Below are 18,102 nucleotides of genomic sequence, written 5' to 3'. Positions count from 1 at the left end.
CCTCAGTTTACACTTTACAGCTGTTATCGTGGTTTTAAGCCGCTGGGGGTTTTTAAAAGCACGTTTTAGCCGTGTTTTTTTAAAAAAATTGTTACTTTTTTGCTTTACAGTAGGTTTTTTAATATTTTTGGATTATTTTATGTATTTATATCAAAAATAATTTTTAAAAATTAAAATAATATTATTATGATATAGTTTCAAATACAAAATATACTTAAGTTAATCCATGAATAATTGGGTATATCAATATAATTTATTTTTTTCATAAAAATATTTTTTTAATTTAAAAAAAAAACTCAAAAAGACTCTTTAGATGAAAAAAAGATTTGAAATACCTATGTGTGTGATAAGTCCATATCAGAAACACGAGGCTGCTTTCGCCGAGGAATTCATCAGAACATAGTTAGCTTATGGCTTGGACATTTCGGAAGCGTGCACCTACTTTTTATTACTGTAACGAGCATATATTGAGCAGTTCATGTCAAGAGCACAGAACAAGTATATCATCTTTTTTTGCTCTCAATCCCACTAGATTGCAGTCAATTTTCTGAGCTGGAATTTCATAAAGTAAATGATTCTAGAAAATGTACAAGCATAGTTGGTATTCTTCCATCCATAAACACGAGAATAGATGCATTCAATTTGTCCTTCAAATATAAACAAGGAAAAATATGTGCGTGCAGACTCAAGATCCATGGCGATTTTAAATGCAGTCAGGATCATTTACTCCAGATTCATGCCACATCTTCTCATGATTTTGGTCCAAATTGGCTATTCATTTCTCTGCACCATTGCAGAAGCTGTCTTCAATCATGGGATGAACCCTCATGTCTTCGTTACAAACCGATATCGTAGGCAGCTTAGTGATGTTTCCTCTTGCATATTTTCTTGAAAGGTGCATCACACACATGCATACACCCACCAGATAAATTGCAAAGGTATTAGCTATACAGTTGATACCGGCTGGTTTATTGTATGAAATTATGCTACCGAACGCATTTTGCTTAATATGATTTTCGTTTTCCTGCAGAAAAGCGAGGCCAAAGCTAATAATTGTGTTGTTTCTGGAGATATGTGTGCTCTCTCTTCTAGGGTATGAAGGGCAATCCATATGCTTCAACATAAAGCAAAACGAAACAAAATTTTTTGTCTTTGTGAGAAAAGGAAAAGGACTTACAGTTTTCTCTTTTGACGAAAGCCAGGGCCAGCTTAACAATTAACATGTACTTTGCAAGCTTGAAATACACTTCTCCTACCTTTGTTGCTTCAATGAACAATACCGTTCCCTCCATGAGTTTCATAATTGCAATTATACTCAGGTGGGGACTTCAAAACCTGAATAACCGAAGACCAGAAATCATATCTATCCTGATTCTGACACGAAGAGTGCTTTCATTTCATGTAGGTTGGAGATTGTCGATTTAAGGAACCCTCGAGGAATAGCTAAAACTGTCGGAACGTTACTATCGTTGGCTGGGGTCTTGACCATCACTTTATACAAAGGACCTGAGGTGCAAAGCTTGCAGGGCGCACCAATCCATGTCAGAAGTAATCATGCTCAACAAAACTGGGTGAAGGGGTCTTTTCTGCTTGTTTCGAGTTGCTTTACATGGTCTCTCTATTTTATTATGCAGGTATAGAATTCTCCACTCTGTTATTTCCCTTGGACTTTCTTTTTGGTCTGGCATCAAACACAGACCATTACTCCGATTTCCAATTGTGCTACAAGAGTTATAAGATTCTAACATAATATTGGTGGCGTGGAATGTTAAAAAAAACCAATTATAACTTAACATGAGGCTAATTCTCCTTGCTAGAGTATCTTTGCCTTTAGAGATGCTTGATTTTATCAGAGCATACGCATGCAAATGAGTGCTAAATTTTCCTTAATTAATCATAGATGTGTACCTTGTAAGCATACACACTGAAAAGGTATCCTGCACAACTATCACTAGCTGCATGGATAAACGGCTTAGCGGCTGCACAATCAGCTGTCTTCACTGTGTTCATACAACACGAACCAGCAGCATGGAGCATCAGATCCAGCATTATATTCTGGTCCGTCATATTTGCTGTAAGTTCATCCATGAACAGCTTTACGGATTATTAAACTAGCTTGCAAGAAACCATGTTAAGTCATGTTATTAATCATCAATGGCAGGGAGTCATTAGTTGTGGCTTGACGGTCTTCATTCAATTATGGTGCAACAAAGAAAAAGAGGCAGTCTTTGTGACCATCTTTAGTCCTCTTGCAACCGTAATGGTGGCAATCACGGCTTACTTTCTTTTTGGTGAAGAGTTGCACGCAGGCAGGTAAAATTAAATTTTATTTCACAATTATTAGAAAAAAAAGAACGGGGTGAATATAATTTCATAGTTTGGAAACAGGGGAGACTGTCCCTAATTTATCTTTGGCTATATCAGCATATTGGGAGGAGCTGTTGTTATCATCGGACTTTACATGCTGCTGCGGGGAAAAGAAAATGAGCGAGATCGAAACAAGTCCCAAGAACCATCTCTTTCCACTTATGATGAGGAAAAGTTAAGCCAGTTAGCGTGGAAAGTTCAGCAGAAGACACGTAGTGAAACAGGAAGTTGAGAAATAAATCGAGAATTGGGACTGATACAAACGAGTCCTACAATACTCAGATCATGATGTTGGAAACGAATGGCATGGCAAATAAATTAAAGCTCGTTTATTGAGCACTAATAATCATTTTCTACAACAATTAGTTAACAAATTTTTCGATATTTCCAAGTGCGTATCGATATCCCCAAACTAGTACAGTGAATGTTACTGCAAACTCTCTAATCTAATCTTAATCAGTAAACTTCTGCGGAATGTTATTACAATGGAGTTCTACAATCATTGCTGAAGTTGTCTCCATAGTAGTTTTGTTAAATAGATCAACTGCAAAAGGTATATTACACTTGCGGCTAGTAGAAAAGAAAATATTGCAGTTGCAAAAAAAGAGGATTCATTATCTTGCAATTTGGTTAGCAAATTAATCATTCACAGACATCTAGACTACCTTAAACTTTTATACAAACATTGGCTAGCATATCATAAATTAGGGCATTCAGGAATAGCCAACAAAAGTGGGAGAATTTGGACACCGTCCCTCATCATGTTTCTTGCTATGATTTCAAAAGACATCGAGTTCTCTTTCTCACTTGGCTTCTTCAAGTCGTGCTCGTACAGTTTCTGGACTGTACATTTTGTTGATGCTGCAACATAAGATTAGATTGTGACATTAACAGCTTGAAAAGCTTCAGTTTGAACAGTGTATTATCATGCTCATTTTCTATGAAAACCAATTACTGAGTTTCAATGGATTCTCAATTACAATAGGAAATTTCTCAAAGCAAGGAGAAAGAATGAATTGTTTGCGAGGCTTACCGAAAGAGCAAGTCCCCACTAGATGCCAATTTCTCAGATATCCATTCAGGAACGAGTTCAAGCAACAAGTTCAGCTGCTCATCAACTTCTCCTGCATACAAAACACAAAATGAGTTAGCTTAATGTGGTGTTCTGAAAAATGTCTATGGTTTTTGACAAGAAACTCCTTGCTTACTTCTATCAGCAATATCAGAGTGGCTTGCAATTATCTTGTGTATGAGCTCCTCTTTTGTGAGAACTGATTGTCTTATTGACTGAAACAAGAAATGAATCTTGTTGAAGAGCTTAGGAAGGCAGGCAATCATTTGCCGCCGCTTCTTTGCTTGTGAGATTGCAGGATCTCGCTCCTCTTTAGCCTTCTGTTCTTTCTCTTGTATCTGCAGAAGCAACAATGATTACTACCAAACACAGCTTTAAATGTCTCGTTTGAATTCAAAGCACAAGTATTGAATCCAAGAAAACAGAAACCCTGGAGATTAATTTAAATATCAAAATAAAAATGTATGCAGTCAATCAAAGACAGCAGCTAAGATGTATCAATAGCCTGTAATGTTCACAGACAGACAGGTGAAAATGATTGAGAATTCAGGATGAGCTTACCGATTGCAGAAGACTCTTAGGGAAAATTTTCAAGATATCATCATCATCTGATACATCCCCTGTCTCTCTTTGTTCATCCATAGCATGCTTCACTGGAGTTTCAAATATCAGTGACCTGCTGGGTGGACGCCTAGCAAGCTTGTCTGGTGAGTTGGAAGAACCATCATTATATGGGCTCGTGCATCTTTTATGCTGATGCAATGCAGGTGTGGTAGATATCAATGCAGCTGGAGTTAAGGCAAGTTTTGCAGGAGTTGATTGGTCACTAGCCATCTTTATGGGAGAATCATCTCCATCATTCATGGCATCTTTCACTTTGCTTGGTGTTGCAGACAAACAATCTTGGTTGCAGGTAGGTGTGAAAGACACTTTGGCTGGTGATGGAGCAGAATAATTAGTTCTCTCATTGGAGGAGATTTTGCTGGGGCATGGCTCTAAAGCCGAGGAAACTGATCTTTGGAGGCTGTTTTCTGCTTCAATTTTTGTACCTTTTTGGGAGGAGAAGCGCCTCTTGAAACTTCGGGATAAAAGTGATGCCATTGCTGGTTTTTCTTCTTCAATTGCTGGGGTTCCTGCCAGCAATGGGGAGCGATTGAATGGCTCTGGGAGCATTTCCTCTGGAATATCATCACCCTGAAGCCATGGAAAAGCACTGTTAACACATCAATCAGAATTTATAAACAGAAGTACATTGAATCAAGTAGGACAGAAAACAACAAACTCAGTTTCATACAACTCAACGCAACTCTTAGCTAGGGACAAATTATAAAGGCTGTCAGTAATATTCTAATCAGTGGCTTCCTCAGCACATTCAATCACATTATATTGCAACGGTTGAACATACAAGAATAAGACAAGCTGATCTAAAGCCGCTTCCCAAAATGCAAATCACACATCACAAAAACATCATCAAAATCACAGTGTAATGGATGTCATTTTAAAAAAACAAAAACAAAGAACGAAAGAGAGAAACACATTCATCTTAAGCTTAAACCGAGTTATAGATTCATAACATGAATTTTAAGCACTAACAACATAAACAAAGGCACAAAAAACAGAAAAAACCTGAGGATGGTCTCTATAAAAATCCACAAGCCTTGAGCGGAAGACCTTCCTTAAATATATTTTCTCACTTTCAGTTTTCAACTTGCCATCATCACATTGAATTGCATCAGCATTTACAGTAACTTGAAGATCCGGCTTCATACAGCTGGTTTGCTCATCAAACTTGAGCACCCTCTTTATCTCAATTGCCTCTGGCATAATATACTTCAATTGCGCCAAATGTTTATGCGTAAACCTCCTAAAAAATAACAATTACAATTAAAATATACAATTACAAAATGAAAAAATAAATAATAAAAAAGAAAAAAAAAAGACAATACAGTAATCAGTAGTACCTGTCTGTTAAAGACTCAATTTTTGGGGAAATGTTAGAGAGAGTAGACATCGAGCCCTTCATACGCAACAACCGGATCGAGCTATCCAAGTTATCAAAAAACTCACCCAGCATTTCATACCTTAACAAGTTTTAAACAAAAAGAAAACATTTAGCAGAAATCACTACAAATTTCAAAAGAAATTCAAAAAATGACCCAAAAAACCTACTTATCGGGGATTTTATTGTGCCCATCACGAGACTGATTCTTTCTGGGCTTGGGTTGTTTACTGGTGGTGGTATCGGTGGTGGAATCCTCAGGCCAAGACGCGATCTGTCTTCGAGCGGACTTGGTTTGATTGGTTCCATGGTCTTGAGAGGCGATGTGACGGACTTCTTTTAAGGAGAGGGCGACACGGCGGTTGCGGAGGCGGGAAGGGAGTTGGGATTGCTGTGTTGGGGTTTGTGTGGCGATTGTTGAGTTTGAAGGCTTAGATTTTGGGGTTAAAGATGATGATTCAAAATCTAGTTTAGGTTTCTTGGATTTTGAAGGCTTAGATTTTGGGGTTAAAGATGATGATTCAGAATCTAGTTTAGGTTTCTTGGATTTTGAAGAAGGGATTGGTGAGTATAGAAGGGAGTTCATTGCTGCTGTGCTTCTTCTTGTTGATTTTGAGTGTTTAGTGAGATTGCAGACTCAGAAGAGGAGGAGGAGGACGATGGGGAAGGTGGAGGGCAGGCTAGTAGTATTAGGGGTTTTTCTTGGCGGGAATTGCTGAGGTGGAGCTTTGCCACGTCATACTTCCCGCCAAGCTGGTCCGTTGCCTCCCGCGGTTTTTCTTTCTTGACTCCTCTGTCTACTACATGCCGTTTGGCTAGATGGTGGAAACGACGATTCATTTAAACTGGGGACGAGGAAAAGACGAAAGGGCCATTCACCTGGACGGCCGTGCATGTGCCACGTCCTCGTGCTTAAAAAGTAAAGTTGCACGTGTAATTTTGCTCGTTCATCCCAAGTCACATTCGGATAATTTAGATAAAAAAAAATGTCATAATAGAGAATTTCTATGAATTATTTAAAATTATTTTTATATTTCCTGTCTCGAACTATTTTTTTTCCTCTTCAGTTTTTTTTTATTTAGATTATATTTCGGCACTTTGAATTTTTTACCCGTTACCTTGTTAATCGGTTACCCAGTTTTTTCCTAAAATTTATATATATATATATATATATATATATATATATAATGTTGATTTTAATTTGATTTTTGTAACGTAGTTTAGAAAAACCATGGGTGATCGATAAGTCAAGACTTTGAGTGATTCAGTTAGCCTTCTCATCCTTTGTTGAATATTTTTCTTAAATAATTTGTCTATAATTTCTTAAATAAATCAAAATATTGATCTAAATAAACTACAAAGCCTAAAAATAAAGGAAAACAAATAATTCTTTTTTTCTAAAAATCCTCCTGTATTAAATTCTCTCCATGGAGACAGATTAATTACATATTTACGAGTATAATAAATGTTAATTTTTAAGGTATGTATCATTTTGAAATGTATTAAACTAATTTTTTTTATTTTTATTATCGATACATAAGACAATTTAAAAAAAATAATTAAATTTTCAAAATATTAAAATTTTCAAAATATATTCTAACCGTAATCTTAAACACGAAGATATCGCAGTTGTGGCACGTTACTCCTCCTGGAATATCCTCTGTCCTTGCTAGTGATGCCGCTGAAGTTGCTTGCTTTTTTGGAGGATCCAGCTTTTGTTTTGTTTTTGCCCCTATGCACCAGAACAAAGTTAAAGAAGAGACTATAGGGTTGCACCCCTGAGTCCCTCCATGCACGGCTGCCGGTGAATTATTATGAGGACTAAGCAGGCGGATGAACCTGTTGAGACGTCTTTGACATTGACAAGTGAAATAAAACTTTGGACGCGTGACTTCTTCGAACATCTTGTGAGGTGGCAAATGTGGCGGCAGCCATTCACGCCAGTAACTCAGCATAACTCGTTCTCTTTTCAAACTCAGCTAAAATCACCCAGGACTGGTGGACTGGGAATCGAAGACCGTCACGACTGGGCTCTCCCTTTGATTGATTAATTAAAATAACAAAAACACGTTGGTCTTTGACGTTTTCTCTCACGTGTCACCTTTTTTCTCCTTTTCCCTTGATCCTCCTTTAAGAAATTATGCGACGAATTTTATTTATTTTCATTTTTTTTCTATCTGATCACTGACGGATTCGAGGTTTGTATAAATTAAAGGTTTATATTATAAAATAGAATTTTGCTTCATAATTCACAGCAAATTAAAATAACAATGACCATAATATGGTCATTTTCCTTTTTAGTGTTTCAAGGGCGCAAAAGACTTTCGATTGAATTTAAAGTTTTTGTTTTTTCACATTAGATCTATTTTTAGATTATTAGTCTCAACTAAAAAAATTATTTTTTTATTACATACCAGTTTCTTTGGTACCGTTTGGAATGTATTCCATAAAAATTTAATTTTTTATTTTTATTAAAAATTAATTTTTTATATATTTTGAATTGTTTTGATGCGTTGATCTCAAAAATAATTTTTAAAAAATAAAAAAATATTATCTTGATGTATTTATAAATAAAATATACTTTAAAAAACAATTACAATCACACTTCCAAACATACTTGAAATAAAAGTTTAAAAGTGACTTTTGACCTTCAAATGTGTTAGAAATTTAAATCAATTTTATTTTTATTTAATTTAACATTTTAGGGTTGAAAATGTTTGTGTACATATTTTCTATTATTTTTCTGGATTTCCAAGTTAAAATAAGTTGAAATTTTAGTTTTTCATGTTGAAACAATTTGAAATTTTAATTTTTAAAATCCAAAGATTCATACATTGACTTTCCATCCATTGAAAGTAACTAGAAGAAGATGATGTGTTATCTGCTTAGGCAAAAACATTTAAAAGATCCATGTATGCATCAAGTTTTTTTGTCTCAAGCCAGTCACGTAGATCCATCCTTCTGGGCCTAGATGTGTATAAGTTTTTTTAAAAAAATTGTTATTATTTAAAAAAAATAGAATAATTTTTTTAAAAAGTTATAAGATGATATTTTAAAAATTATCCAACTATGCATGGTTTTTTACAATAGCAAGTCTTTTTTATGATAATATTAATAATTATGCATGCGCCTGAGTCTAGATTTGTTTTAAAATTGTTTTTGTTAATAGTTAATATTCAATGAGAATGAAATATTACTTTGTTATTTTTTATTGTAATTTTTTTAATGTTTATTATTTTTATATTTTACCATACAAGCGTGAAAAATGATTGATCCATTAATTTTCTATTGTTTTTAATTGAAACATGCTTTCATGATCATAAGAGTTTTTATTTAGAAAAACAAATTTCATAGAAAAAAATACATGAATAAAGAAATTGATTTTTTAATTAAAAAGATAATTTTTTTGAATCTTTTACTCAAATTATTAGAATTCTATGAATATTTTTTTAATTCTCATTGTTTTTATTTAACAAACCATGTTGTAATAAAAAAAATACTTGTCATTATAAAAAAATAAATTACATGAATAAGAGGGTAGATTTAATTAAAAAATATTTTTTTATGGATACCTATTATAATCATTACGTGATTAAATAAAAATCAATTTCATAAAATATCGTCCAGCAATACGAGAATTATAACTTATAATAATAATAAAGTTCGGCTTGTAATAATTATAAAGTTTATTTATGAGTATATATATTATTGAATAACTTTTATATAAATATGTGAAATTATAAAAAAATATTAAAACTTGGTATATTTTTTTAATTTAAATATACATTTGCAAAAACAAAGTATATCTATCTCTTCATCAAATCCACACTAATTTGATCCAACTTTAAATTTTTGTTTTGTTTTTGGTTTTATATTTCATTAGCATTTTAATTAAATTAAATTATTAAATGATTTAAATTTAATTTAACACTTATTTAGAAAAAACAAGAGAAGTTAAGAATATACATACAACTTCTTTTTATTTAATTATATTCATTCATAAAGCCATATTTTTATTTAAATTGTAGTTGTAATATATAATATAGTAAAAGAAAAGCGTCTATCTGTTAGATTTTACCAGATACCATGCCCGCACGATGTTGCGGACTTCTGGCATGCTTATGCATTATCGTGGGCTTGTAGAAAAAATATAAAAAAATTATATGAAAAAAAATTGTTGCAATCCAAAATATTTTCAAGGAAAAAACTACAAAGCTAAATTCTTAACCAATTTAATATTAAAAAAATAAAATCAACAAAGAAAATTTTGGAAACAATTATAAAAAAACAGAAGGAAAAAAATTATGTAGAGAAACACTATAACAATCTATAGTGTTTCATAAGGAGATATTCAATTGTAATTCTCAACCAGCTCAATATTAAAAATAATAAAATTGATAAAGATAATTTTGAAAAAAATTATAAAAAAATTATGCGGTGAAACACTGTAGCAATTCATAGTGTTTTAAAGAAAAAAAACTACGAAGCTAAAATCTCAACCAGCTCAATATGAAAAAAATAAAATTGACAAAAACAATTATTGAAAAAAAATCATAAAAAAATCACGTGGATAAACAATGTAGCAATCCACAGTGTTTTAAAGAAAAAACTATAAAGCTAAATTATCAACCAGCTCCATATAAAAAAATAAAATTAATAAAAACAATTCTGAAAAAAAAAACAAAAAAATGAAAAACAAGAAGACAATTTTGAAAAAAAAAAGCAAAAACAAAATGAAAAAATAAAAAAAAACATGTGGGGAAAGTTAAAGCTAAATTCTCAACCAGCTCAATATTAAAATTTTTTTTAACAAAGATAATTTTGAAAAAAAACACGTGGAGAAACACTGTAGTAAAACAAAAATCATGCGGGGAAATACTGTAACAATTCATAGTATTTTAAAGAAAAAATTTACGAAGTAAAATTTTCAACCAGCTCAATATAAAAAGAAATCGACAAATATCATTTTAAAAAAACAATTTATAAAAAAAACATGTAGGAAAACATTGTAGTAATCCATAATGTTTTAAAGAAAAAAATTACAGTACTAAATTCTCAACCAGTTCAATATTAAAAAAAATCAACAAAAATAATTTTGGAAAAAAAACACAAAATAAAATAAAAAAATAAAATAAAAGAAGGCAATCTTGGGGTGGGGGGGGACATATAAAACCTAAAAATATAAGGGAAAAAACAAAAAAAAATATGGGGAAAAACAAAAAAAAAGACAAAACATAAAAAGATAAAAATAAATGATAAAATTAAAAAATAATTTTAAATAAAAATATGCGGGGAAAGCTACAATATTTTTTCCACATGTTTTAGAGTATTTGTTGAATATAAATACGCAACTCAGTTAAAATTATATTTTTTTAAAAATAATTATTTATATTGTTTTATTATAATAATTTTAAAAAATAAAAATATTATTATATTTTATTTTAAAAAAAATTACCGCTGCACAACCAAACAACCTCTCCAATGCACAAATAAATAAATGATGAAACCTGGTCACCAAGAAATTGGAACTAACTAATTTCCCAGTCCATGAAGTAAAGGGAAGTACCGGTTGTTGCTTTTCTGTAAAGTCGCGTCTCCTCCTCCTCTCCTCCTCCTCCTGCTCAATCCACCACGGAGGAGGCTTTTTTACCTTTACTGCTACTGCGTTTTTAACATCCATCTCAAGTAATAACAAAAGCAGAGATAGAGACAGAGACAGAAGATGCCCAAAAAGCTTTCTAAATTACCCTTTCACATTACCATTTCTCAATAACAATTTAAAATTAAAATATAAAAAATTCCCAATTGAATTTCAATTCCCTCAAGAAAGAACCACGCAACCCAAACAAGCAATCTCCCTCCCTCCCTCCCTCCCTTCTCCCTTTTCCTGTTTTCTTCTGTCTTTCAATTCTTTTTGACAAAACAAAATATTTCAGTGCAGTTTCTTATAGTTGACCTTACTGAATCCTCACCCTTTTCTTGATTTTTTCCACCCTTCGGTCATATCATTATTCTTTTCTGGGTTCCAGGTAATTTCGTGTTTTGTCTTATCTCGATTCGAATCAATTTTTTTTGTCCTTTAAAGTGATAATGATACCGTACAACATGAATACAACATGAATTTTTAGTTCTTTTTTTTCAGTTAATGATGTGAATGTTTTGTTTGATTTGCTAATCAACATGGACAGCTGGGATTAAGCTACAGTAATTTAATCCAGATTAAGCAATTTGTTTTTTTGACTCAATATAGTGATTATATGATCAAATAAAGATTGCCCATCTCCTTTTTTCGTGAATTTTTATCCGATTAATTTTGGTTTTTCCTTTCTGGGTTTTGCTCTAAGTGGTATTTATTTTCAGTTTAAAAGTTTGTGACTTTTTGTTTGCATATTGAATTGGAGGGTTCTATTAGAGATCTTAAGTGGTTAGTGATTTCACTATCCTTATTTCTCTTGCTAAATTTGATTTTTTTGGTCGTAGCTTTGATTGTTATTAATTAATTAACTAAAGGGAGCAGCGGGGATAGCAAAGATAGTGCACTTGAATTAAGTAGTTGTAGAAGCAAAGCAATGCCTCCAGAGAGATCATGTATTTCTGGCATTTGTTAAAGAGTGAAAAATCCCTATTGCAGCTTTTATATATGGCACAAAAGGGAGATGAAACTAGACCATGTCTTAGGAAATAAAGGGAGTTGATCTTGGTTTTTAGTTGCTCTTAGTAGATGCCTTGATTAGTTTTGAACTCCTTGTTAAACTCCCTCTCTGTCACTGGATTAGTGGCCTTCCATATTGTTTTTATCTATAAAATTCACATTTTTGTATGCATTTACGTGTGTTTACATTAGCAGACTGATCAATATCATTTTGGTGCTGCTTTTACAGGCAGCAGTGAAGCCCTTGTTTGTATTGTAGAACTGGGTGAAAATTGATTGCCTTGTAGGACTTAAGCTTTGGCAGATGAATAGGTAGATACTTGATCAAAACGCTATGAACTATGTGGGAATATTTGATTCTGTTTTATTACCCATTGATTAAAAATGTTTGTTTCAGCGGGTCTTAATAGATTTAGGATACTGAAGATGTAAGAATACTTTCAGAATGATGGTATAATTTCATTATGTTTCAACAACACATTCTTTGTTGTGCTCATCTTCATTCTGATTAATATGGTGCATTGGTAATATTGGTGGAAAATTTCTTCCATCACCCCCTGCCCCTTCTTTTCCTCCCAGAAGATTTTTTTTTCTTCCTTTTCTCAGTGACATTTGACGAATGAGAAGTGGAAGATATTGTGGTTGTGTAAATGCATTTTTTAGTTGAGTGTAGTAGAAGTGGCATGGTTTAGCATTCAACTTCTCTAGTTTCTCAAGTTTTGAATATTAGCTGATTACTGAGGAAACAGGGGATTGTGTAAAGTAGCTATATAAAGGCATGTCTAGTCTGATCCATTTTTTTCTTTCATTTCCAGAGCTTTGCCTTAACCATTAATGCAGTTTGGGGAATGGACTGGCCCTTTTTGCCTACTGTAAGTGTTTGTGAATATGATGTTCAGTGGGCAAAATTTTAATGCTCTGAGCATATTTAAGTGGAAATGGCGTGGTGAATCATCTTTGTCAAACCGCTTGCTTGACAATGTTCCACCAGAGATTGAATTGTCTGACTATAGAAGGGTGCCAAGTCCTGGTTGCGAGAGCCCTTCAGGGCTTCTTAATGGCGATAGGTTGAATGTGGAAACAATTGCTGATTTGGACCTGTTCTTTGAAAGATTATACAATTACTATTGCGAGAAAGGGCTTTGGTGTATTATCATAAAGTGGATAGTTGAGCTTTTTAGCATGGGTTTCACCATCGGTTTCTCAGGTTTTTTTTTATTATATGTTGACTGGAATGGTCTTCGTAATGCTAAGTGTGGGATGGATGCAGTTGAATCTGGAATCAAGCCTTGTGATCTTGCTAAAGAAGCTCTCCATCTGCACCCATTAACCCCTCTAACGCTTACAAAAGCTATCATTGTTGGATATTTGGGGTTATTTTCTATATACTGGATCTTCTGTTTCTTGAGGTTTTTCGCTCAATTGAGGGACATTCTTGGTACCCGGCGCTTCTATTATAACAGGTGGCTGATCTAATATGTGAAAATTTTTGTTGGAAGTTTACTTCAGTACAGATGTTTTCTTTTATATTGACTTTTCATTGTATTTCAATAATAGAAAAAATATTATCTTTTTGCAGTCTCCATGTCACAGACAATGAAATTCAAACCATGTCATGGGCTACAGTTCTTGAAAAGGTTGTTCAGTTGCAACACTCACAACAACTGTGTGTGGTTAAGGACCTTACTGCTCATGGCATCATGATGCGATTGATGCGGAAAGAGAACTACTTGATTGGAATGCTCAACAAAGGAGTGCTTGCTTTTCCAATCTCCCTGTGGATTCCAGGTGTTGGCCCAACTGTCAGGACAGGTTCAAATGGAATGCAGCATCGCCTAATATTGACAAAGCCCCTTGAGTGGACCTTAAATTGGTGCATCTTACAGAGCATGTTTGATCGGTATGTTTAATTTCACATGACTTCCTGTTTAAATGTTGATTATTTAGCATTTTCTCATTAGAATGTACTTCTGCAGGAACTTTTGTGTTAGGAGGGATTTCATTTATAATCCTAATGCATTAAAGAAAAGACTTATGGTAGTTGGGCTTGCAATGCTTGTCCTTGCACCATTTCTTGTTATATTCATGCTGGTGTATCTCTTCCTAAGGCATGCCGAACAATTTTATAATCATCCAAGCACAGCATCATCTCGAAGATGGTCAAATTTGTCAAGGTGGATTTTTAGAGAATTCAACGAGGTACAGACTGTCTCTCTCTCTCTCTCTCTCTCTGTGACATTATTTTCAAACAAAACTTTCCATAATCAATCTGCTTGCTTCTGAAATGTTGGCAAGGATGTGTTGAGTGCAAATTTTTGAATGTGTTCTAGTTTTTTTTTTTTCAAATCTTGCGTCTTATATTTGTATTAAACTAGCAAAACCTCTTGATAAGGTGAACATATTTTGGTGGTTTTATAATATTGCTTCTAGTCAGAAGAGGATGTTTTTTTTCTGATAACACATTTTCTCATGATTATGAAACAGAGCTTGATTTATTTGATGGCATTGTAATGAACAGAAGCAAGATATTGTTGGGTTTTGTTAATTATTGGATGAATGAGGGCTATGCCTGTTTAAATCTATTAATTTGTTTCTGGCATGTTAGATTGCTAGATTTATTTTGTTACAAGAAAAATTTCTTCTATTTGCCATTTTCATGCATGAGATGAGAGTCCATTTCCATAATGTAGCTTTATTTCAATAAAAGAATGAGGGTTTTAGCAATTTTTGAAATCATTTCTCAGATATGAATCCACCTCCCTGAACACTTCTATAATTAAGATGGCATGTATTTATGTTGCAGGCTGACCATTTGTTCAAGCATCGGATCAGTAGCAGTGCGATGCACGCTTCAGATTATTTAAAGCAGTTCCCTTCACCTATTATTTCAATCATCGCGAAGTTCATCTCTTTTGTCTCTGGAGGCTTTGCTGCTATCCTGATCATCATTGCATTTCTGGAGGAATCTTTGCTAGAGGGCCATGTAATATACTTGCACTTATACTATCTTAAAAAGATACTAAATAATACAAAATTGGCAGTCATAATTGATGATAATATGTATGTTTCATGATAGTCTTTTAAATTTTGCAGATATTTGGGCGCAACTTGCTTTGGTATGCTGCTGTTTTTGGAACTATAACAGCTATCAGCCGGGCTGCTGTTACAGATGAGCTCCTGGTCCTTGATCAAGAAGGGGCAATGTCTATGGTGGTCCAGTACACACATTATATGCCAAAGAAATGGCGGGGCAGAGAAAATACTGAGAGGGTCCGTATGGAGTTTGAAACCTTATTTCAGGTAATGCAGATGAAATTCATGCATTTATATGAAAATGAGACCTCCCTAATGATGGTGTTGATCCATTTTAACTGTTTTATGGTTTTTATGCAGTATACTGGAATGATGTTACTTGAGGAGATGGCTTCAATTTTCCTCACTCCATTCTTGCTTTTATTTGTTGTCCCAAAGGTATCCATTTCATCTCCTGATAGACTGTTTATCTAGTTATAGCTATGACATATATTGGCTAATTTCAAGCTGGTTTGTTGTGATTTTTTGTAGCGCGTGGATGGCATCTTACAGTTCATTGCAGATTTCACAGTGGATGTTGAAGGTGTTGGCGATGTTTGCAGGTGAGTCACATGTTCTTATATTAAAAATTCTGAAACCTTAAGGAATTAGATACCAAACCATATTTTAGCTTTGTTTCTTAACATTGACGATATTCAATCCTTGACTTTATTGACCTGTCACAGTTTTAGTGCTTTTGATTTTCAAAACTATGGAAATAGCAATTATGGCTCGCCCTACAATGCACCTCGCTCCCAGAGGAGTTGTCAGGGGAAGATGGAGAAATCATTTTTGAGGTATGATTTTAGCATTTTAATTGTCGATTCTTTCTTCAATTTGATAAGCTTTTTGAAACCTTGTGTGACTGTCCTTGTGCTTGCTTTACATGCACAACAAAATTCTCAGGATGAGATGCTATTGTATTTGTTCCTTAAAGGGAACTAGTCATTCTGGGCATGTTAATCATTATTTTGTAAATTTGCCACTGTTATGTCCTCTCTTGGAAATTGAAATAAACCCTTGCAAGGTGCCTGCTGGTAGTTTTGTTTTCATTGTTCCCTGTGCTTGCTCCTCATCTTGCATCGTTGTATTTTGCAGTTTCCAGAGTAGCTATCCTTCATGGGAACCCAACATTCAGGGAAAGCAGTTTCTATTAAATCTTAGAACTTTTAGGGACCAAAATTTGCAAGGACAGGGAGCTAGACATACGCACTCTTCTCCTAGAATGTGGCGAGGGAGCCCCAGTTTCAGAGGCCCCGGTGATAGAAACATTCCTTTTTCAAGGGAAATGCCATTTAATACTCCCGGTTTTCAGCTGGGTTCTTTGTGGCTACTTGATATAGATCAGAGGAATCATCCTTATCTTCTTGATTGGTATTATACTTCTCGACCTCATAGTTCAACTAACAACACGAGAGATGCCACAGCAGTACCATTTGAAGCAGCTGAGCAACAGCATTCCAGGGATTATTGGACGCCATCCAACTTGGAGCAAAATGAAGCAAGATATGATGAAGAGTTCTGGGGTCACAATTACCAGGACCGTTCCGAGTCTCATTTGGGTGCTTCAACGTCTGCCCCATTCTTCCAGGAAAGTGTACTACATCATGACTCCAGCAACCTTGCACATCCTACTAGGAGCCATTGGTGGGTAAGAAGTGCCCCATTTGGTGCGCAGCCCCAAGCAAGTTTTCTCGAGCCTCCTGATTTCCACCAAGCAAGTTTTCTCGAGCCTCCTGATTTCAACCTCCATGCTTCTGAAAATGACTATGATAATTTATCGGAAAAAAGCTTAGAGGACCATGAGCAACACTTGGACTGGAGAGGCACTAACAGGTTGTCCCGGACCACTTATTTGGATGATGACATTGAAGCGGGAAGGAGTGTGAGTCTTCTTTTTGACGACATTTATAGCAGGCCACCTGACACACCCCCTGCATTTCGAGAGCCCCCTAGCTTTTGAGAGTCAATTACATCTTCAGCAGTTTGAGGGGTTCTTGTTTTTAGATTTGTGGAATGCATATGGGTTTCCGAAGATGGACTGTGATTTCTTCTCTGTGTAAAGAGGAAACAATGTATTCTTTGTTGTACATAAGATTCATCACGAGGTTAGATTCTCAAGTAGGCCTCGTCCCAATTTGGAAGGTAACAGACTCCTTAGTCACTGCATGCCTCCTGAAACTGTAAAAACAAATGCAATCCATTGATACATTCCAAATCCCATTCTAATCAACTAGTCAATTTCTTTGCAGTTGCATATAAGATTCGTTTCTTCAATTTGATAAGTTTTTTGAAACCAGGTTAAAATCTGGTTTGATTTTTAAAAAATATAAATGATGTTGTTTTAATATTTTTCTTTTTTAATTTTGAAATAAATTGTTTTTGATTGGTTTTAATCCATTTAAATTAACTCATTCAATCTATGATTCTAGTTTAATACCTCATATCAAAACAATTCTTCAACGCAACACAAAGAATCCTCCTCTTCTTTCCATGAATTTTTATTTTAAAATTAGTATAGTAAATTGAAAATATTAATGTAATAGCACAATTAAAAAATAATTAGTAAAATAATATAATTTGTACATGTGATTGAGAAATATGGTATTTATAGCTTATATTAAGAAAAAATTATTAAATAAAAAGGAGAGAAGAAAAAAAAAGATTTTGAAGAAATATTAAAACTCCAATTATAATATTATAGTACAATTTAAAAGATCTCAGGAATATAAATATAACATCTTCAATAAAAATTTTAAAAATTTCAATAGATTATTAATGATAATTCGACTAGGTCATACTTGTTATAAAAAATAAGTAAATCATCTTTACAGTAAGTTTAGTCTATTTGAAATATTTATAGTGATTTTTATTTGTGTTATTAAATTTATCTTATTAAATTATTTTTAATAATATTGATTATGTTGTAATTGAAATATT

General features: G+C 33.7%; 2 protein-coding genes and 1 long non-coding RNA gene across 6 annotated transcripts; 2 read left to right on the top strand and 1 right to left on the bottom strand.

Annotated features, from left to right (window-relative positions):
* The first annotated feature begins 630 nt into the window (after positions 1-630).
* On the top strand, positions 631-2,931 carry LOC133693945 (uncharacterized). 3 transcript variants are annotated; one of them, XR_009842209.1, is made up of 6 exons: positions 632-938; positions 1,031-1,093; positions 1,203-1,319; positions 1,406-2,074; positions 2,162-2,313; positions 2,425-2,931. It is a non-coding gene; the product is annotated as an uncharacterized LOC133693945 (long non-coding RNA). The 3 variants fall into 3 exon arrangements; XR_009842208.1 differs by having other exon boundaries at positions 633-938; positions 1,031-1,319; positions 1,406-1,634; positions 1,901-2,074; XR_009842207.1 differs by having other exon boundaries at positions 631-938; positions 1,031-1,319.
* A 30-nt stretch (positions 2,932-2,961) lies between these two features.
* Positions 2,962-6,118, bottom strand: LOC133693944 (CDT1-like protein a, chloroplastic). The gene is made up of 7 exons (XM_062115330.1): positions 5,609-6,118; positions 5,401-5,520; positions 5,066-5,303; positions 4,001-4,633; positions 3,576-3,777; positions 3,401-3,491; positions 2,962-3,228 (listed from the first exon to the last, which is right to left on the bottom strand). Exons 1-7 carry the CDS (start codon positions 6,022-6,024, stop codon positions 3,171-3,173), a joined length of 1,758 nt encoding a protein of 585 aa, XP_061971314.1. The 5' UTR covers positions 6,025-6,118; the 3' UTR covers positions 2,962-3,170.
* Positions 6,119-11,005: 4,887 nt separating this feature from the next.
* Positions 11,006-17,424, top strand: LOC133695366 (autophagy-related protein 9-like). 2 transcript variants are annotated; one of them, XM_062117316.1, is made up of 11 exons: positions 11,006-11,467; positions 12,320-12,402; positions 12,906-13,553; positions 13,670-13,990; positions 14,067-14,289; positions 14,894-15,073; positions 15,184-15,390; positions 15,484-15,561; positions 15,655-15,725; positions 15,849-15,959; positions 16,261-17,424. In XM_062117316.1, the coding sequence occupies exons 3-11, from the start codon at positions 12,979-12,981 to the stop codon at positions 17,123-17,125; spliced, it is 2,631 nt and encodes an 876-aa protein (XP_061973300.1). In that variant the 5' UTR covers positions 11,006-11,467; positions 12,320-12,402; positions 12,906-12,978; the 3' UTR covers positions 17,126-17,424. The 2 variants fall into 2 exon arrangements, with proteins under 2 accessions (XP_061973300.1, XP_061973299.1); XM_062117315.1 differs by lacking the exon at positions 12,320-12,402 and having other exon boundaries at positions 11,007-11,467.
* Positions 17,425-18,102: the final 678 nt, after the last annotated feature.

The sequence above is a fragment of the Populus nigra genome, chromosome 5, assembly GCF_951802175.1.
Source record: "Populus nigra chromosome 5, ddPopNigr1.1, whole genome shotgun sequence".
NCBI classification, from domain to species: domain Eukaryota; kingdom Viridiplantae; phylum Streptophyta; class Magnoliopsida; order Malpighiales; family Salicaceae; genus Populus; species Populus nigra.
The sequence above is the reverse complement of the archived record's forward strand: the minus strand, read 5'-3'. Positions and strand labels throughout refer to the sequence as shown.